This window comes from Akanthomyces muscarius, chromosome 4, assembly GCF_028009165.1.
Source record: "Akanthomyces muscarius strain Ve6 chromosome 4, whole genome shotgun sequence".
Taxonomy (NCBI): domain Eukaryota; kingdom Fungi; phylum Ascomycota; class Sordariomycetes; order Hypocreales; family Cordycipitaceae; genus Akanthomyces; species Akanthomyces muscarius.
In genome coordinates this window covers 216,162-237,053 of record NC_079244.1, presented here as the reverse complement: position 1 = coordinate 237,053, position 20,892 = coordinate 216,162, and the positions used below count along the sequence as shown (strand labels likewise).

General features: G+C 51.4%; 4 protein-coding genes across 4 annotated transcripts; 2 read left to right on the top strand and 2 right to left on the bottom strand.

Annotated features, from left to right (window-relative positions):
* Positions 1-739: 739 nt before the first annotated feature.
* Positions 740-2,167, top strand: LMH87_010701 (uncharacterized protein; the record flags this gene model as incomplete). The annotated part of the gene is made up of 3 exons (XM_056199720.1): positions 740-1,544; positions 1,600-1,840; positions 1,897-2,167. 3 exons carry the CDS (start codon positions 740-742, stop codon positions 2,165-2,167), a joined length of 1,317 nt encoding a protein of 438 aa, XP_056051641.1.
* Positions 2,168-4,450: 2,283 nt separating this feature from the next.
* On the top strand, positions 4,451-5,401 carry LMH87_010700 (uncharacterized protein; the record flags this gene model as incomplete). The annotated part of the gene is made up of 1 exon (XM_056199719.1): positions 4,451-5,401. One exon carries the CDS (start codon positions 4,451-4,453, stop codon positions 5,399-5,401), a length of 951 nt encoding a protein of 316 aa, XP_056051640.1.
* A 468-nt stretch (positions 5,402-5,869) lies between these two features.
* Positions 5,870-6,976, bottom strand: LMH87_010699 (uncharacterized protein; the record flags this gene model as incomplete). Its single annotated transcript, XM_056199717.1, has 4 exons — positions 5,870-5,962; positions 6,052-6,549; positions 6,615-6,725; positions 6,800-6,976. 4 exons carry the CDS (start codon positions 6,974-6,976, stop codon positions 5,870-5,872), a joined length of 879 nt encoding a protein of 292 aa, XP_056051639.1.
* A 1,161-nt stretch (positions 6,977-8,137) lies between these two features.
* LMH87_010698 (uncharacterized protein) lies at positions 8,138-19,651 on the bottom strand (the record flags this gene model as incomplete). The annotated part of the gene is made up of 3 exons (XM_056199716.1): positions 8,138-19,161; positions 19,242-19,386; positions 19,454-19,651. The coding sequence occupies 3 exons, from the start codon at positions 19,649-19,651 to the stop codon at positions 8,138-8,140; spliced, it is 11,367 nt and encodes a 3,788-aa protein (XP_056051638.1).
* Positions 19,652-20,892: the final 1,241 nt, after the last annotated feature.

The following is a 20,892-nucleotide window of genomic DNA, read 5'->3' as shown; positions in this document are numbered from 1 at the left end:
TGATCAACGCGTCTCTCATTTACTTGCTCATTTAAGTCGAATGTTGCATGCAAGCTATGTATTTGATTTATTGATCTTTACGTAATGTCCAGATAATACAGCCTTGCCATCACGTTTCCAAAGTTCAGCTGTGATTCAAGTGCGCCGGTGATAGAGTTAAATCGTTGAGTGAAACATCCTGTTATGTAACGCCTAAAAAGAACCACGGGGTAGAGCCTTGGCATAATGCTTCTGGAAGCTTGACTCTGGTCAATTGCGCCCTTTAAGGATGTCGATATTCCGCGGTCGTTCCGTTATCGTCACCGATTCGCCAGCCTGTCACTTTTAGCTTTCCGCTAGCGATTCCCCAGGCGCCGACCGTGCTCAGCAGCCAGCGCCGGGTCTAATTCCAGGCCAGTCCTGCTGCGCGGTCGGGGGGCATCACGCGGGGTCAGGGCCCGGAAATCCTGCCGCCGGAAGCCGTTCTTCGGTCGACCGATATCGCCAGATAGGATACGCAAGGTGTATTACACGTGATCGGCTTCGCGGCCACAACCGGCCAGCATATGCGGGGATACTGATATGAACAAAAGAATTAAAGCTTGACGAAAGGCGTTACAGGCCTGGTTGATACCACTGTTTTTCCTACATCTTTTACGGAGCGGTTGGCTGTCCTGTTTAGCCATTCCGGTGCACTAGCATCAATCCCGCGATTCGAATTACACGCTCAGCATCTGCTTCGATCCAAGGCATCCGCAGAATGGCACCAAACAATGATTCCTACCTGATAATCGGTGCTGGAGTATTCGGCGTTTCAACTGCTCTCCATTTGATCAAAAAGTATCCCAATGCCTCAGTCACCCTAGTTGACCGAGATGCATTCGACGCTGACAGCCGCGTCGCTGCATCGTGGGACTGGAACAAAGTGGTTCGAGCCGACTACGATGATATCGTATACTGCCAGCTGGCACTTGAGGCGCAAGATGTCTTCAACTCGGACCCTCTATGGAAGCCTCACTTCCACGAGACGGGCATCTTCTGGATGGCGCGAGATGACTATGCCGACGAAGTCATTCGCAACTACCAGACGCTAGGCAGAAAGGCGGACTTGTCCAGCGTGTCCGTCAGCGAGGCCCGCAAGATGCATGGCGGCGTCTTCCAAAATGCCGACTACAGCGGTGTCAAGAATGTGCTCGTGAACAAGACGAGCGGCTGGGTTGCAGCAGGCGACTGTTTGCGCAGCGTGACGCGAGCTGCCATTGGCCTTGGTGTCAAGTACGTCGTCGCCGAGATCGCGACCGTGACACTCGGACAGGATGGAGAGTGCACTGGTGTCATTACGAAATCGGGTGAAAGTCTCAGTGCATCTCACACCATAATTTGCACTGGCGCGTACACGCCGAAGCTTCTTGAGTTTTCGGCGACCGAGACGGGCGTGTCCGAGCTCAGATCTGGCCATCGTATTGTTGCAGGCGGCATTACAACGGGCATGACCACGCTCAATGATAGCGACTTTGCAAAGCACGAAAAGATGCCAGTTGGGGTGCAATGGTATTCCACACATGGTGAGTGACCTCCGTGAGAAGACGGTTTTCTTCTCCATGTTCTAATATAACTCAGCGCCCTTCATTGGCAGCCTTCCTCCAACTCCCGACCGCGAGCTGAAGTGGTGGGGCCAAACCATCTTCAGAAACACCACAGAGGTTGCGCCAGGACGGCTCATCTCGATGCCACCTCCACAGGAGGATTATAACCAGTGGATTGTTTCTGAGAAGCTGAAGCATGACATTCGACATGCCAGTCACGTCTTCTATGGTGAGCCCAGTAAAGGCTGGAAGCTGGACAAGTATCGCATCTGCTGGTAGGTCTCAAATTACATGTTGAAGCACCTTGCTCGACTAACACGCCTTTCAACAGGGATGCGTTCACTACGAGCTCCGATTTCATCATCTCCCCTCATGCGGCTGCCAAGGGGCTTTATCTCGCCACTTGCGGGTCATTCCACGGCTATAAGTTCTTCCCCGTTCTGGGCAAGTATGTTGTGCAGATGCTCGAAGGCGATTTGTCTTCTGAGCTGCAAGCCAAGTGGGCATGGGATCGCCAACGTCCTGATCCCGCGAGGAACCCTGACTGGCCGCGCGTGGAGATGAAGAGTTACTTGGATAACAACATTGTTGCAAAGTTGTGATTCTTCAACGATGACTGACTATACATGACAATCTTGGGAGATCGATGATGAGCAGACATACTAAAATCAATTCCGTTGTTTTTTCTTGCTTCTCTTTTTTAGAAGACTCAAGTCTTGCCTAGCAGAGTCCGCTGGCAGACCTATGAGGATAATAAATCCCTCGATACCTTCTCATTGCTAAGCATCATTTGCTAGGATTGCCGTTTTTGGTCGTCGTCACCGCCCCCTAGCGTCCATTGCCTGCTGCCAGAGCTGGTTGTTGCTGTCGGAGGAGGGTCGGACTACCATCACGTTGTGTACCAAAATGGAGCCAATAACAATGGTTGACCCGAGTTCGCGTGCCTCGCCCCCGCTAAAACCTTCAACTTTGTTGAGCGGCGATTGCCAAGACTACTGTTGGTGTCCCGGGGGCGGCATTTGCTGGGGCGCATGTGGATTATGTCGCAAGTCCGACTCGCGACAGGCTTGATGAAGACTGATCCCCGTGCATAAGAGAATCAATGGCCCACTGTCTGTGAGAATAGAAATCAGATAATCATAAAAAAGCGTTAAATCCGGGGTCCCCCGCAAACTGGGAAATCGGTTTCGGTGTCGACACCAAAGGATCGTAAAAGTCTTCTCATTCCCAGCCTTACCCTATACAAAGGCCTAGAAAAATCATCGCTCTAGCTGCACTTGATGCTACAGCGTATTCCTTCCTCTGGAAGCGTGTAGGAGATCAGTATGATGCTATAATGATATTCGGACTAGGTTTGTGATATGTAAAAGATATCTGGGCGAAATGTTAAGCCGAGCACTCTCAGCCAAGACGATCGTTTGCAAGTTTTGTTGTAAATACAGGATGAGGGAAGGGCCTGACCATTGCAATGCGCTGGTTGGTATACCCATTTCAGATGCCTCATTATGCTCAGAAATCCTGAGAACCAGCTCAAAACTCTAGCCATTCGTTGGCGATGCCGTGTGGCCAAGGTGGTAATTCCGTAAACAAGGAAGGTCTCGGCCCCAACTTCAACTTACGCGCTTAATAATTCAATCTGGTATTTTAGCACGCCATGTTCTTCATTTATGTCTTGTGGCATTTTTTATTATGCACGACACACTACAATACGCCTCTGACACGTTTGCGACCGTTCTGAGATTCATGAGCGTTCATCCGGCGTTCTAGTGCTGCAGAGTTGCACGCACAAATTACTCGGATAGTACCATGCGGCGCAGTGAAAAGAAGACCCAGCCAATGACAACTACAGAAGCCACCCGACGGATGCCGGGGATGCAAGGGACTGGCCGATCGCAGCCAATCATGGCCGCCGATTGGGGCGCGATTGGGGCGTCCGGAGCTCGCCGCACCAACGTGCAGCTCTGCATGAGAATTTTGTGCAGCGGGCATGAGCACAACGGGTGGCGATCGAGCCTTATCCTTATAATTAAGCATTTTCGGGGGCCAGGTCGCTTATCATGGTTCGCCGCAGCCAGTGCTTCTTACCTAATAGTTGGCGGGCCAAGACGAACCGTCTGTCAATATGACGTGGGGTGCATAACCCGCTATGGGGCTCTGTACTAAGTCTGACTGTATTGGCGTGTAAGCGTAGGGTCTCGCTCGGTTTATTTCGGAGCCTGTTGGACGTCAATGTCGATGGAAGACCACGCAAAATGGCCTGATGCATTTTCGTCTTGCAGTCGAAACCTCCATTGATGCCTAGAGAGCCAAGAAAATCTGATCCGGAGGCTTTTGTCTGGCTGCATGGTGGCGAACGGACACGACACCTTACCCTGGCGCAGGCTTGGCCACGGAAGTATACTTGTGCGTTGCGTTCTAGAAGCGCTTGTTTCTCGAGTGCACGCGAGCAAGTAAATGCCGTGGTGTCGTAGAAGGAATAAAGTGTAGAGAATTACAGGCGGTTTCTGCTACTGAAACAGAGCCATCCGAAAGGAATTATCTGAATATTCTCACGCGCCAAGCTGATCTCCACGCCAAGAGATAGTAGTATCCGATGAATTACACTGTGTTACAGCCTCTGCAATCTTTGAGTCGCGTTATCATATCCACTTGTAATGCCAAGAGCTAGGACGGTAAGCATGAGACCCGCTGCTCGTGTGTAATATCACGTTTCAAAGCGGAGGATGATATGATACAGGAGTGAGGACTAGTACAAAATCTTTCATGTAATGGGATTTGTGCTGTTTTGGCATACTATTTCAACCCTTGTACCCCCCGCGTTTCTAGCTCGCAACTAGCACCTGTGAATTTATTCTCTTCACGTTTAAGTCTCATCCTCACACATCATGTCTGAATTCCAAGGACCCAGAATCGCCATCATCGGCATTGGCAAGGTCGGCGCCGCCGTCGCCTACTCCATCATCCACAAGCAAATTGCCAGCGAGGTCCTCATCCTAGATCTCAAGGAGGATTTCCAAGATGCCCAGGTACAGGATCTCCGTGACTCCACCAGCTTTGGCATCTCCCCCCGCGTTCGCCCAGGCACCTGGAAGGAATGCGGCCAGTGCGACATCATTGTGTTCACAGCCGGCACCAACCAAAAGGCCGGAGAGTCTCGCCTCTCTCTTCTTCAGCGCAACCTCGGCGTCATCCGCGGCGGCTTCGAGAAGATGTCCCCTTTCAAGGAGGATGCCATCCTCGTCATGGTCACAAACCCCGTCGACATCATGACATACTTCGCCGTCAAGTACTCCGGCCTTCCCGCCAACCAGGTCTTCGGCAGCGGTACTATTCTCGACACAACCCGCCTCAAGGACACCATTGCCCAGCGGGCCAAGGTCGCTCCTCGCGCTGTCCACGCTTATGTCGTTGGTGAGCACGGCGACTCCCAGACCATCGCCTGGTCCAACATGGCCATCGGCGGCATCCCTGTCGACCAGGTCCTTCCCCTCGATATCGAAGAAAAGCACGAAGTCGCCGAGTTTGTCAGATTCAAGGCCGACAGACTAAACAAGGTCAAGGGAGAGACCTCTTTCGGCATCGGCGCCGTCATTTCCTCCATCTGCACATCCATCCTCCTCGACGAGCGCCACGTGCTACCCCTAAGCCACTACCACAGCGACTACGGCATGTGCTTCAGCAAGCCTGCCATTGTCGGGCGCCGTGGCATTGTCAAGTCGTTGGATATTATTCTCGATGAGGACGAGCAGGCCTCATTGGAGAAGTCCATCAACAAGCTGAAGACGGTCGCTTACGCGACGGAGAACCCCGAGCCCGTAATTGCGAGCCGACTATAAATTGCATTCGCATTTCTTTCTTGTATGAAATTTTCGGGCCTGGAGCCCTCGTCTCGGGAGTATGGTAGTTTTCAATGACCCCTAGGCATGGTAATATATCCTCTACTGTTATTCTATTAAGCAAATCGTAATTATCACTATTGTAATGTGTAGGAAATGGACATCTTTACTTGGGAAAATAGTCGTTCACACGAATGGCACAATGGGTAGATACCGCCAAGATGGCTGTGATCCAGCGTGCGAGGGTGCATGAGATCAACCTTGTTACTAATACTGCGAATAAATGAGCATAAGCATACATGTGATCTCTTTGACGGTGCCGCAGTGAGTTTGGGAACTGTGCATCGGCATTCGGCCAGCCAGCTTTGCAAAATCCGACCTATAGTGAATTTGTCATCTTCCTCTCAAGGCAATGTTCGTACAGTCTCATTCGTCTGTGTTTTATGGTCCAGTTATTGCGTCTCAAAACTATACGCTGCTGCTTTCGCTATGCACAGCCTTTTCGTCTTCTTTGTAAAGTTTGCCATCGATGCGAACCGGCTCGGGGATTCCTGTGAGATCCTTGACTAGAGTTAGTATAACGAGCACATTCTTTTTGACCTCTCTTTCGTATTTGAGGGCGTAGCTGCCCGAGAATAAGGGTCGCATACCAAGTACCAGTGAACGGTAGCGACGCAGAGGCCACCACCCACAATGTTGCCGAGCAGAGCTGGAATCATGGACTTCCAGATGTAATAGCCGACACTAATATGTGCGCTTCCGAGAAATATCGCCATGGGGATAAAGAACATGTTGGCGACAACGTGATCGAGGCCAAGCGCCACAAAGGCAAAGACTGGCCACCAGATGCCAGCAATTTTGCCGGCAACATCGCGCGCCTGGAATGCCAGCCAGCAGGCAACGCAGACAAGCCAGTTTGCGCCAATCGCTCGAAGAAAAATTTGATGCCACATCGGTGTGTATGCCTTTTTGTCGGCAAATTTGATGGCTTCGTCGCGGTACAGCTTGTCGTCGAGGACGCCCCCATAGCCGATGATGACGCCGACAATGAAGAGCGAGCCGGCTAAGTTGCCGAAGAAGGTTAAAGCCCAGTGCATGAGCATTTTCCAAACACTGATTCGACGGTGGAGTGCAGCAAGGGTCGTATACTGGGGTAATGAGCTTGTTAGCATAATTGACGATCAAACGGTGTGATTGACAGGAGTGGACATGCCATAAAGCTACCAGTGCAGAGATCCGTCCCTGTCAGAACAATCATTACGAGTGACAGGGGAAAGACTATCGCAGCAATCATGCGAATTAGACCAGGCGCGTTCTCTTGGTACTGCGTTGTTAACATGGTTAGATTTCCCGCATTTTCTGTATTGTTCGCCTCGACGCTTGAAGAAGCACACGCACCCACGGAGATGTGTTGATGACCAGGCACACCGAAGACGAAAATGCGAGGTAGCAGCCTGCGATGACGGCACTGAAGAAGATCTTGTCGACACGCATGTTGGCCTTTTTGGTGCCGACACGAGAGCATATCTCGGTCGTCTCCAGCGGCGTGTAAGCATTCGCATTGAACGTCTCCATTTTCGTTGATCGTCTTTGCGTGCACAGTTTTGGTTGAGGAGAAGCAGTGACGAAACAGCTGAACGATCAGAGTCAAAGTGGCGGCGCCCTGGCGGAAATAAGATCCAGATCTTACAAGAGGGTCGCGCGACTCCTTTTATGGGGGGTTGAGGAGAGACACATTGCCCACGCTCCCAGTTCGCAGACAAAACACCCCGAGAACTCCCCGCGTTTTTTCTCATTGCACTACTGCCGCCCTATCGAGCTGCTGTAGCATTACTAACTGGACACATTCACCAATCCCGTAGAGAGTCGGCCGAAACTGATTGGGGCGCTTTCTCTACGACAGGTTAGAGGCAGGAGCCTCTTCTGCATGAGGCGTCGCACTAGGAGCTGACAGGAAGCATGTGGGTGGAGCTTCAAGGCGTCACAACGCGACCGAGGCCGAACTAATTTATGGTAGCTAGCGAAATTACAAGAAATCAAGCTTGGTTCGAAGGTTGGCTACCAATGTTGCTAAGTAGCGCCAGGATCGGCGAAACTAAGCCGCTCCAGCGCAGCAGTCGCTTGCAAATTCCCTACTAGTAGTCTGCGTGTCTGCCGACTCTGGCTCAAGTTCCCCAAGGACATAGACAATACCTCCTGAGCCCAGAACGCGAACGACTAGAGTCGGCAAGTCGGCCACCGCACGGAAGCAATGGGAAGTGGAACTCGGCTGCGGATAGCCGTGCCTCTTTCCGGCGCTGGCGGGACCTTCTCATTAAATGCGCGGGGAATTAACACAGCCACCACTTCAAAACCCTGTCTGACGTAGCACTATTGCGAATGTGATATAACTCGAGACGCCCACAAGGATCGTTCAGACACTCTCCTTCAAGAAGAAAAGTATTGTTCAAGGCCGAAGAGCACAGGGAGACAGGGAAAAAGCAACTCGGTAGCTATTAACGTAGCGTGCGTGGTTACTGCGCATAATAGTGCTATAAAGAAACAAACAAAGAAAACTAGAAAGAAAGCTAAAAAGCCAAGGATAGCAAAGCGATAAGAATAAGCATAAGTTTAAGGCAAGCGAAAAAAAGCTACTATAAACTGAAGGAGGGGGGAAACCCGAACTGAATCATAAAGGCATAATCCTGACATATTACCACTCTCAATTTTGGCCCCGAACTAACTACCCTGTGCATGCTAGTTTCTCCCCTGCTCCTGTCTTAGCAGGTTCTGTAGGTAGACCAAGTCCACCGCCTCACATCTGACGCGACCAGCCTGCGAGTCAATCTGATCCAGCAACGGACGCGTTTTGCTGTCGTCAATTGCAAACATGATATGGCCTTTGTCCAGGTATTCCTTGTACATAGACAGTTCAAGATTGATATTCTCGTTGCTCACAGCAGTAATGGCCTCGAACCACTCGTCCAAATCCAGCATCTGGCCAGCCACGCTCCCACCGTGCAGCTGCGCGACAAGATTGGGCACCTTGGAATAAGGAAGAGAATTGGGATTCGTGATGTGCAGACGAAGTGTCTCCCCAGTAGGAAAAGCAACTTCCTCCAAGTCGGCCAATCGCACAAGTGTGTCGGCGAGGTAGTCAATCGGGATCATACCCATGTCGCTCTCGAGGTCGTCTTGGCGCTTGGGCTCTCGCAGGATAAGACCCGTCTCGACCATGCGCACACACATGTTGATGGTAAAGTTGTCGGCAGGCGTCGCGCACTTGGCAGCCGTTGGCGCGGTGTGGGCTGGGCATCTGTAGATGGTCGTGGGGAAACCCCGCTTGCCGGCCTCCTCCATAAGCATCTCCGAGGCCCATCTCGTCTTGAAGTAGCCGTGGTCATTCGTGGCAGGTGGACGGAACGAGGCAACACTCTGTTCGTCTAGCCACACCTTTTCTTGATTAAGAGACGTGCTGCTCCAGGTCTGAACGTGGACGATACTCCATGTGGAGATGTAATGCAGCGCGGTCGGCAAGTGGCCGCATCCGTGTGAAGCCAGCTCAATCATGTCGAAAACGCTCTGCACATTGCGCGGGCGCAGCTCTTTGTATGTTTCCAGAAGGGAGACAAAGCCGCCTGTGTGATAGATGGAGTTAACACTGCGTCCGAGCTTGACGAATTCGGCATTGGCCAAACCAAATTTTTCTTTGCCCATGGCGCCCTGTACAATCTCTACTCGCGTGAGGAGATCCATCTGGCTGACTGTATTGTCGAACATTTGATGCTCGGTGAAAGCTGAAAAGAGATCACCTAAATTGAACCGATCGCCAAGACCCAAAAGGTAAACCTTGGCGTCCAGATGGAGCGCAAGCAAAAATTTGAGCATATAATATCCGATGTAGCCGTCAGCTCCCAGAATGAGGATTCTCTTTTGGACATTGCTATTTGGCTGTTGCTTCCCGGTCTCACCTGCGAATTTGGGAACGTATCGAGCATCATTCGGAAGTGCGATCTCAGAGTCCCAGTCCACCTCTGTTGTGTTTTGGGGCGGGACGGTCGTGGAGTCAGCAGTTGACTCGAGGCCGAATCTCTTGACAAGACCAGCAGGGGTCGGGTTTCGGAAGATGTCAACCAGTTTGACTTTCACACCCAACTCTTTCTTGAGAGCTTTCTGGAGGCGAAGGGCAAGCACACTCTGGCCGCCAAGCTCGAAGAAGCTATCCGTGTCCAAGACGACCTTCTGGGAAGGCAGCTTGAGAATGCCTGAAAAGAGACCCTTGATCGTCTCAAGTGGTCCGACAGCTTGAGTCTCCACAACTTCGTCCTGTCGTCGAGCCTGCGCGATAGCGGTCTCAATGTGGAAGACAGGGTCAAGGGCCATGCTGTTCAGGCCGATTCGGTCTATCTTCCCGCTGACAGTCATTGGAAACGCTGTCATGGACTGATAGCATGCAGGGATCATGTATTTGTTCAAAGTCTTACCCAATTCAACGTGAAGCTTAGACGCAATAGCCTGGAACTCCGTTCTCGCGAGTTCGGGTTTTGCTGTGAGGAACGCGACCAGCTGACGATCGTCTGTCATGTCCGCGGTAGTGGGCTGACCAATAGTTCGTGCCAAAAGGATGGTGTCCGTGATGGAGCTCACAACCGAGTCCTCAGCAGCGACACGTCGGATCTCAGTCTCAATTTCCTCAAGGTCAATGCGATGCCCGCGCAACTTCACCTGCTTGTCACCCGAGATGCGGCCGTGCAAGTCGATATTACCGTCCAGTCGGAAACGGGCCATATCACCTGTTCGATAGAGACGATCCCACCCTCTGTTTTTGAATGCGCCAGACTGGAAATCGTTGCGCAGGAATGCATCGCTAGAGCGGCCCAGGTATCCCATACTGACTTGCGGCCCACCAACACACAGCTCACCAGAGACGCCTGCAGGAACTGGTCGGCCTCTAGAATTGAGAACATAGGTGCTGGAGTTGGGAATAGGTCGACCAATGTCAATGCTAGTTTGTCTGGGTGTTGGATATGGCACTTTGTAAAGTGTGTTCTGTGATGTACTCTCCGATGGTCCATACTCATTGTAGACAGTCAATAACGGCAAGCCTAGGTCGTATACTGCCGAAACGAGGCGCGGTGGCAGATGCTCGCCAATGAGGGAGACAGCTCTGAGCTTCTGGCACTGCTCCAAAATATCGGAGCAATTTTCGAGAATCATTGCAAGCTGGGTTGGTGTCATGTACACCATGGTTGCCCCAGCATCACGAATAAAGCTAGCCAACTCATCGACATCTTGTCTGGCATCTTTGGTAGCGAGCGCCATCTTGGCTCCAGATGTGAGTGATCCCCATGTCTGTGCCATGGAGATGTCGAAGGATGTGGATGACTGCTGCAGGAAAGTATCTTTGTGCCCCAGGCCATGAATCTGCTGTCGACCGCAAAGCATGGCTTCGGTGTTCTCAAACGTCACCATAACGCCCTTTGGTTTGCCCGTACTTCCGGAAGTGAAGACGATGTAGCAAACATCATCGGGACTCTGGGCGAGCGCTGCAGCAATTGGAGCACTGCTACTTGGCTTCGCATCAGTCATGGCGATGAACTTGGTGCGAGTTGATCCATGCAAACTTTCAACGAGCGATTCCAGCTCTGGCCCATGGAGAACTAGCGGCGCCGAAGTGTTTTCAATCATGTATTCCAATCTGCCCCGCGCAGCACTGGGATCCAGAGGAACATAGACGCATCGAAGGAGAGCGACCCCGAGCATAGAAGCCATGACATCGATGGAGGGGTGTGAAAGCACGCCAACTCTGTCACCAGACTTCGCACCGGATGCCTGCAGCAAATGCGCAATATCCTTAGCCCGCTCGTCGAGACCAGAGAACGTGATAGAATGGCCATCTGAAGTATGAATTGCAGTGGAACTTGACTGCTGGCGAACAATGTCCGACCAGCGGCTCATTAGTGAGCGGCCCATCCAGTCTGCCGTGCTCTCCTCCTCCACCCAGCAGATCTCTCGAAGGAACTGAATTTCTTTCGCACCACACATCTCTAGCTCCTCGACTGGCTGCCTAAAATCGCGCACGGCGCTACCGATGAACGTCATGAAGTTCTCCAAGAAGCGGTCCATATCAGCAGCACCGTAAAGGTAGGAGTCGTAGTCAAGAGTAAAGCCAAGACCTGTTTTGGGGTCCTCAAGAACTTCGAATTGGAGCTCACATGTCGTTGGAACGTCGGTAACATGAACGTCCTGGATTTCAAAGTCGGTAGAGGTATAATTAGGAGATTTGGCGTACATCTGGTAGTTCAGCGCGATCTGACCCAACGGAAAATGAGCGGGGTTGTGTCCCAGATCTAGGGCATCGACAATCGCATCAAAAGGCGCTTGCGAATGTGCCATGGATTCCATCGTCAATGTTTTAGCTTCCGTCAGCAGCGATTCAAACGAGTCATCGAATGACCCCTTCCAAAAAAGTGGAATGATGTTGACGAAAAATCCAATGATGCTCTCAAATGCAGGATGAGGCCGCTCGCCGTTGATCACGAGCAGTGTAAAGTCTTCCTCAGCTGTGTAGCGGAAGATGATGGCTCGGAGCGACGCAAGAATAAAATGGAATGGTGTTACGTTGACGCTGCTGCAGATGCGCTTCATTCGTTTGAGAGTGGCCATGTCAATTTTTGAGCGGATCACTCTTCTATCATGACTGGACTTCTCTCCTCGGGCCTCGCGTTGTGCGAAGGGTAGAAGCTTGCCGGCCCGGGGGGCATCCGTCAAATGGTTCTTCCACCAAGCCAAATCCACTTGAACCTGTTCCGACTTCAAGTATCCATCGTGCCACAGGGAAAAGTCGATGTATGTGAGTTTTGGCGCCGAACTTTTCGAGTTGGATCCTGTTATGGCGTCATCATAACAGGCGACAATTTGCTCCATGAATGATTGACGGCTGGCGCCATCCACAGTAATGTGGTGGGTGGCAAAGATCCAAGCGTAACGTGCATCTGCGATTTTCACGAGGCGTGATCGATACACCTCCCCCCTTTCCAGATCCATGGGCTGGCCAATGAGGTCGTAGACCTGGTTTTGAACTTTTACTTCAGCATCAGGAATGTTTGAAATGTCCACATACTCAACATTGGCTGGAACGGAAGCGAGAACCTCCTGCTCTACCATGTCATCGCCCTCAAAGTATCGAGTTCTGAAGATCTCGTTGCGGTGAGCAACCTCGTGGAATGCTGCGTTGACAGCTTCAAGATTCGGTTCACCTTGAAGAGTAAGGGTCCAACCGCAAGTAAGAGCTCCATTCTGCTCCATCACAGTGTCCATGAACCACTGCCGCGTCTGGAATGATGAAAGCGGGATATTCTTGGGTCGAGACGCAGGCAGAACGAGCTCCGATGCCTCGTCAACGAACGTCTCTTTGGCTTTTGCATCTCCCTTAACTCGTCGAGCTGTATTGGGCTTCTCTTCTTCTTGCGTTGAGAAAGCTTGACAAACCTTCTCAATAACGGCCCTGATGGTGCCCGAGCCAAGGATCTCAAACAAGGCGAGGTTGACCCCGAGCTCCTGTGAAAACCACTTCCTGAAGTCGACTGCAGCAAGAGAATCCATACCGTAGGAAGATAAAGGCAGCCCAGCGTTGATGTCGGAACTGGAAATTGAGAGCGAAACAGCTATCTTCTCAATAAAGGCATCCGTCAAAGGTTTCACTTTGTCCTCGGGAGTTTTGGCGTCGCGCATCAAGGATCGCAGGTCTTTGGCAGTACCAGATGATCCAGCAGACGAGGTGGCGCTCTCGAAAAGCCCTCGGAACATGGGCTTGGAAGACCAGAACTCCTCTTGTGACGAGAAGCTGACGCCACTGAGAACGTGGTGATCAGAGGTGCCATCCGCCTCCCCATCCGAATATTGTGCGAGGATTCCCTGTTCAAGCTGGAAGAAAAGCTGGTCTTCAGTCGAGGGATCGATTCCAACATTTTCGAGTGCCTCTTTGATCGACTGGCTTTCAGTGAAAAGACCCAAGTTGTCAACAATGCCGAAACAGAGTGATGCAGCAGGAAAGCCCTGCTGCCGACGCCACATGACAAAGTCGTCGAGGTATCCATTTGCAACAGAGTGTAAGGCTTCAGAAGCAACGCCGATGATGGAGGAGATAGAGGAAATGCACAGGAAAAAATCCAGGGCATGCGAAATGGTCTCTTCGTGAATGACATGAAGTGCTTTGAAGAATGGCTGCATGGTCGCATGGAGCGTCTTGGCGTTGGTGTCGCTCCAAGGCAGTGACTTGGCTGGAAGAGCGCCCTGAATGACGCCTCCAATTTTTCCGCGCAGCGAGGTCAACCAGTCTCTCACGCTATTGCTTTCATCAAGTTTGATGGCATGGATTGTGATATCAACACCACGCTGTTTTAGCCAGGTAATGGCTTGCTGCGGCAGCGGCACACATAGCGGATGAGCCAGGACGCTGAGCTTACGAGCGCCCTTGCGGAGGAGCCACTGCGCCAATAACCATCCTGCATCGCCGAATGAGCCTGACAGTAGATACGTCTTGTCCGCGTCTAAAAGCTTAGAGTTTGTGTTGATGCAGCCCTGAACTGGAATGGGGGAGCCGTCTGCATACAGCAACACTTGCTGTAGTTGCGGGTTTGCTTGCAGAGTCTGCATTGCTTCCGCCGCCTGACTATATGGTAGTCTGTGCAGGCTCCCAGGGCTAGGGAATGTATAACCAGAGGCTTCAAGGGTCCTCAACCCATTGTTGAATATGTCTTGTAACCTGGAACGATCTCTGCTAACCATTTCGTGGGTCAGAGCCAAGCAAGTCTCGTGGGCTACACTGCCGACATTGACCAGGTGACTGCAGGATGCGAATCTTTCCAAATCACAGCCAGACCGGTCGTCTTCGGAACAATTCAATAAAAGCCGGTATAGATTCCCGTGAGATGCATTTTCAATAGTCGTGCGAAGGTCGCGCTCCGAATCCACGACGACTGTATCATCGGACAGTCTGTGTTGCTCAAGCAGATGGGTGCGATCAGAATCTCTTCGAACAACTGCCATGAATTTTGAGCCAATTGCCTCGAGCAGAGAAATGGCGATCTGGCCTGCCGGAGTAGCAGCATCGTAAATTAGACAGGTGTCGCCCTGTTGGACTCTGGCCACCTCATAGATAGCGTAGGCCGTTTGTAGCAATTGCGTTGAAATAGTAGCAGCTCGCGCAAGGGTTTTGACGTTGAGAGCAAATACCAGCGGCGCCTTCACACGAAGCTTAGATGCATGTGCAGCCATATTAATTTCCAAGACAAGAACCTGCTGTCCTGTTTTCAATCCTGAGGAAGCGCCGGCTAGGGTAATTGTACCAACACTTGACGTAGTTGCTTCTGCTCGCGACAAGAGCATCGAGGTTTGTACTTCAACCTCAACCTCGTCATCCGCAATAGGATGACCTCTGAACGAGTTGTTGACTTCAAAAACTTCCTTTGGAATAGATGAGCTGAACAGGCCCGGTGAAACACGCACACATTGGCTAGTGAACGATTCGACCGCTGGAATCTCGCAGTACCGGGAGGTGAGCGTTTTGTCGGCCTCGATACGCGGCAATAGTAGGCAGCCGTCTTGAATTTCTAGCTCTTCGCCTTCGACTGACGTTTTGAAGGCGTACTGAATCGAGTCTTGGATATGTTTCGTTGCATAGCTGCTTGGCACCTTGAGAATAGTCGTTTCCAGACTAGGGTTCTCAGCGCGTGCGACCCTGAATATATTACGCACAACAGATTGGCCCAAGGTACCGCGCTTCTGTAGCCAGACAAGGCCCACAGATTTCGAAGACAAGATATAGAGTAGCTTGTTCCAATCGTCAAGTGCCCGAGGATGGACGCCGAATTCCGGTTCATCAAGCTCGACCAGAGAGAGGATATTGCTACCCGAAACCATGTCTTCTTTCATCTCATACAGAGCTTTGACGGACACTTCAAAGCAAATGTGCTCACTCTCAATAGAGCGAATAAGGCTGAGAGATGCTTCTGACGGGGAAGATGAAACAAGGATCGTGAGCGCAAAAGGCGTAGGTGGAGCATCAGCTGTTTGCCAAATCTTCAGTGCTCCTTGTTTGAACTTGAGTTGCAGGTTCTCTGTTATCGGGTGAGACTCTTCTGTAACGATAAAACTTTCTGGCTTCATGTGCAATTTAATGTCATGCTGGGAGCCTTTCTCAAGCACCAAAAGATCATACAAGCCCGAGACTTCGGCGGCCTGAACGCCCTCCTGGATGCGTAAGATACTGTTGCCAGGGTATTGATGGGCATAGCAAGCCACTAGCTCATCAACACTGGAGATATCTGGTTCGGTTTTGTTTGATCCCAAAAAGCTAAAGACAGGTTTCCATGTCGTCCGGAAGAAATAGTCACCCGAATGGCCCTGCGTGTCGGCTAAGCTGAGAGCAGTAAATTGCACGTCACGCAGCTCAATGAGAGGCTCCGTGGATCCCACGTCGCAAACACTAATGCTACTGGAGCTCAAACGCTGGTTAATGACGTTGGTGTTCGCATTCACCCAGTACTTCTGCCCGTTTGAGTTCTTGCATCGCGAAGTCATTGGCGACGAGACCCGCAGAGACCCGCAAGACGTGGCAACGTAAGCATCCGTTAGAGAGCGACCGAATTTCGATTCCAGTGCAGAGAGGATGACGTGAAAGCTGGAATCCAGAAATGTAGGGTGTAGAACGCAGCTATCCAGTGCAGCATCACCTGTTCGAACCCTGATTGGGTCGAAGTCGAGCAGGGCGACCGAGGCGCCGTCGGCGCTTTGGAATGCTCCATCAATCAGCTTGAATGCATCGCCATACTGCAAGCCAAGGGCGTGAAGACGGGTGTAAAACTTCTCTGCAGATGCGTGATACTGCATTTTAAGCTGTAGTTCTTCAAATGTGGCAGTACATTCGCCTAGCTGATTACTTTTCGGGGGAACGACAGCGATCCCTCCAGAGCAGTTCTGCACGGTCGCTCCACTGTCAGTGAAGGAGTAAACAGTAAATCGGTAAGAGTGGCCATTATCATGAGAAGTCTCTTCCAAAAGAAGATCAATCATTATCTCGACCCCAGCCTCGGTGTCGGGAATTGCCAACGCAGACTTAATTCGCACATTTGTCAATACGATGTCATGAGCTGCGTTGGTAGGAGTAGTTCTGACCAGCGCTTCAATGGCAAGGGTAAAGAATCCAGCTGCAGGAAACAGGATGCTGCCATCAATGCTGTGATCCCTGAGCCAAGGGAGCTCTGACAGGCGTATGTAATTTCGCCAGCGAGGGTTGGTGGATGGCGATCCGGGCACGGGAGCTCCAAGGATAGTGTGACGGTAGGGTCGCTGCCTGAATTCTTTATTCCATCTGGTCTCAGACCAGAAAGATTTGTGGTCCCATGAATATGTCGGCGTGTTTTCGAGAAGCTTGCCCAAAACCTTGGTAGTTTTGCTGCCGTCATCGGCAGAGACATGGTCACTGTTGGCCGCCACCAGGTCGACTGGATACCCCAGTGAAAAGAGCTGGCCAGCACAAGCCAGCAGACTTTCGTATGCAGGGATTTTTCTATCGAGAGACCCGATGTAGGGGGTATCAACACCGACTCCAAGCGGCCTGATGGTTTGCTTAGCGGGTCCTTTGAGTGCAGGATGAGGACCGATCTCTACCAAGACATCCACTGCTAGCTGGTCGTCCTCCCCAAGTACCATGCCGGTTACAGCATCAGAGAACCGAACTCGCCCAGTCATGTTGTCAGACCAATATACTCCATCCATTGGCCTTGCGCTCGAATCGCGAGCTGTAACACTCGAGAACATGGGAATGCTGGCGGCTTTAGGCGAAAACCCATCGGTCGACGCCAGGGCTTGTTGGAATCCCGGCGCCAGTGGCAACATGTGGTGCGAGTGAAACGCCTGTTCAACTTGGAGCAGCCTGGCAAAGACTTTCTTTTTCTCCAAACTTTCTTTGATCTGCAAAATTGCATCTTTGTCTCCGCTGAGCGTAATGCTAGAGGGGCTGTTGACTGCAGCGATGCCCGCTCGCCCAGTAAATGGAGCAAGCTCGATGGTGGCCTCGGCCTCAGTCAGTCCTACCGCCATCATAGCGCCAGCAGTGCCATGGCGACCCTTTGACATGTACAGGCCACGATAGTACGCGCAAATAATCGTGTCACGTCTGCTCAATATGCCGGCGGAGTAAGCTGCAGCAATCTCGCCTGACGAGTGGCCGATGGTGGCTGCTGGCTGAATACCCCAGTTCTTGAGAGTATCGACAAGAGCAATTTGCAAAGCAGTGCAAAGGGGCTGCGAAAATTCACTCTGCGAGAGGCGCGACTCGTTTTCGGGCTTGGTCATCTCGTCCAAAATTGACCAACTTGGAGCATCAGGTAGTGTCTTCAACACGTTCTCGCACTCCGTCAAAGTGTTCTTGAAGAAGTCGTTCTGCTCAATGAGTTGGCGGCCCATGGCATACCACTGCGCACCTTGGCCAGTAAAAACAAAGCCCAATCTTGGCGACTTGCCAGCCTGCTTCCAACTCGCCAAAGGGCTAAGTGCTGTTGCTGCATCATTTATCGTCTTCAGATCACCACCGATAGCGAAGGAGCGGAAACGGTGCAGGCTTCGCCGTGTGCTGAACGTGTGCACTAGATCTTGCACTAGTGTGTCAGGATGGTCGCTGATGTATTTGGCCAACTTCTGCTGTAGCAGCTTGCCACCATTCTCAGAGTGCGAAGAAAGAGGCAAAATGAATGGCCGCTTTGGTACAACTCCGGCGATTTTGTTATCCAAAACTGATTGCTGGATCTCCGCGTAATTTTCCAGCACCACGTGGGAGTTGGCGCCACCGAAACCGAATGAGTTGATGCTTGCGCGACGAATTCCGTTCTCAGGATTCCATTCGATGGTTTCTTTTGGAACCTGAATTTTTAACGCCTCAAAGTCAATCTTTGGGTTGGGTGTATTGAAGTGCATGTTGGGTAGAATTTTGCCACGTTCCACACTCAGCATAGCTTTCATGACACCGGCCAAGCCAGACGCGCCTTCCAAATGGCCTATGTTCGTTTTGATAGAGCCGACATAGAGGGGATCTTCTCTCCCGGCTGCGAACACCTCGCCTATGGAAAGTGCCTCGCGAGGGTCGCCAGCTTGAGTGCCGGTGCCGTGGGCCTCGAAGTAGCCTGTATCCCGAGGATCGAGGCCGGCGTTCTTATAAATGTTGCGCACTAGGTGTGCTTGGGCTTTATTATTGGGCAGTGTCATTCCTTCTTTCACACCGTCGTGGTTGGTGCCTGTGCCTCTAATGACTGCTCTGATGCGATCGCCATTGAGTTCGGCGGCACGCTGGCGTTTCAACACTACGGCACACACGCCGTCGCCCCGAACGTAGCCTGAGCCACTAGCGTCGAAGTGGCGGCACCTCCCGTCCGTCGATAGCATACCAAATTCAGCCATGGTGATGAAGATTGTGGGGTCAAAGTGCAGGGCAGTTCCGCAAACGATGGCCATATCAGATTCCCCAGTCTGTAGACTTTGCACGCCAAGATGGAAGGCAGTCAAGGAGGACGAGCATGCAGTGTCTACTTGAACACTGGGCCCATGAAGGTCAAAAACATAAGAGATCCGATTAGCCAGGATGGCGTTTGCGTTAGTTCCGGTCACTGTGTACTTGGGATACTGGGCCAAGTCACGGTTTGTCATTGACTGGTAGTCGTATGTGAAAGAGCCTGCGTAGACTGCTGTATTCGTGCCCCGGATCTCTTCCAAGGTAACACCAGCTAAAGAAACGGTTAGTATGTACCTTCCGAACTCCGAGTGGGGCGATAGTAGCAATCTGCCAAGTCTGCTCACTACGTACCATTTTCAAGAGCCTCGTAAACCACTTCAAGCAGCAATCTTTGTTGTGGGTCCATAGCTTCGGCCTCTTTGCCCGAGATGTTGAAAAACGCGGCATCAAATTGGTCTAGAGGCTGGTCGAGGTAATAACCCAACATAGCATTGCTCTATTGTTTTCCCCCATCAGTATGAGTAGAGAGGCTGACGAGTAGGATAGCAGGAGTCAAAACTCACAGTGCTTTTATTTGCCCCTTCAGGATGATAGAATGCGTCGGCATTATATCTATTAGAGGGCATTTTTGTTTGAACATCTCGTTTCGAATTGAGTAAGTCCCAAAGTTCGTGCAAGTTTGTAGCACCCGGAACTCGGCAGGCAGCGCCGACGATAACGCTTCGGTCCTGCGTATCCGATGATCTCTTTATCTCACTCATTTTCGTGCTTGATACTTGAAATAATATGAAGAAAGGGTAGCGGGCAGCAAACTTGAAAGATAAGTAGCACTTGAGATATGATTCGTTAGACTGCGAAGCTTGGGAGGCAGACTTGATATAGAGTACGGTCTTTGGCCTCCACTTCTACCCTGCGCACATACTTCCGTGACTTTATATTAAGCACAACTGCATTTTTGTTTTATTCTTATTCTTCTTACTCCCCATCCTGTTCTTGTTTTCCCGATTTCTCCGCACAGACCAGACTGAGCCCGCCTCGGCCCTGCTTCTCGTCATTGAAACGTAGCCAACTCACATGCCGCTCGCACAGTATCCCGGCGGAGGAAATGCGCCACGATTCACCATGATGGTCTACGATGATGAGGTGAAGACAGACGGACTAGATCCAAGGACCCTCTGCGGCTGAGATGCAGTGTAGTAATACCTCACCTATATCCGATGGCTATGCGACATCGTGGTCTCTAGTGTTGTCGTTTATGGCAGCCTCTCGGGCCAAAACGGCTGGAAGCTCTGCCACATTACGTCTTCGTGGCTCCCGCACTCGTGCAGGGCATCCTCGCCTAGCGCTGATGCGAATTCCGGGCACACGGCAAGCCGGCAACGCTCGCACCAATCGTATAACATGGCTGGGTGAGTCTCAGATGCAACACAATTCTCTGCGCCGCACACCAATCGCAAGAACACAATGGTCGATCGCGTTTCAGCTGAACCGCTAATTCGTGGTCTACAATCAAGGAATGCCGCCACCCGATATTAGCTAACTTGCCAAGCCACGTAGGCGATCCGCTTGAAATCCTTCTCAGATAATTTTAATAGTGGCGCATGGGGCGCAAGGCAAGCTCGGATGCCGCATCGGCTAACCACTAGTTGGCATCCATTCTAAATGGGGATAAAACGCGATCTGCATAAAAAATTCAGCTCATCGAAGCTTGGCAGTCGGCAGGCAACTTCATGACATCGCGAAATACGGTTGAATGCATACTCATACACATGCGAATCACGTCATGTGTGTTCCGACAATTAGTTCGCCTGCCTGTACCCCGAGGCTCAACCCGAAGGGCGTCACGGCAAGATTTTGCCGGGCGTAGACCGATTCTTATGATCATCGAACGTAATTTCACAGGCCTGTAAACCGGTTTTAATGCGAAGTTACGTTGTACTTTATCTGCATGTAATTTTCTGGTGTCTGTGTCGCTCCCCTCGTTTTGACCATTCTAGTTTCG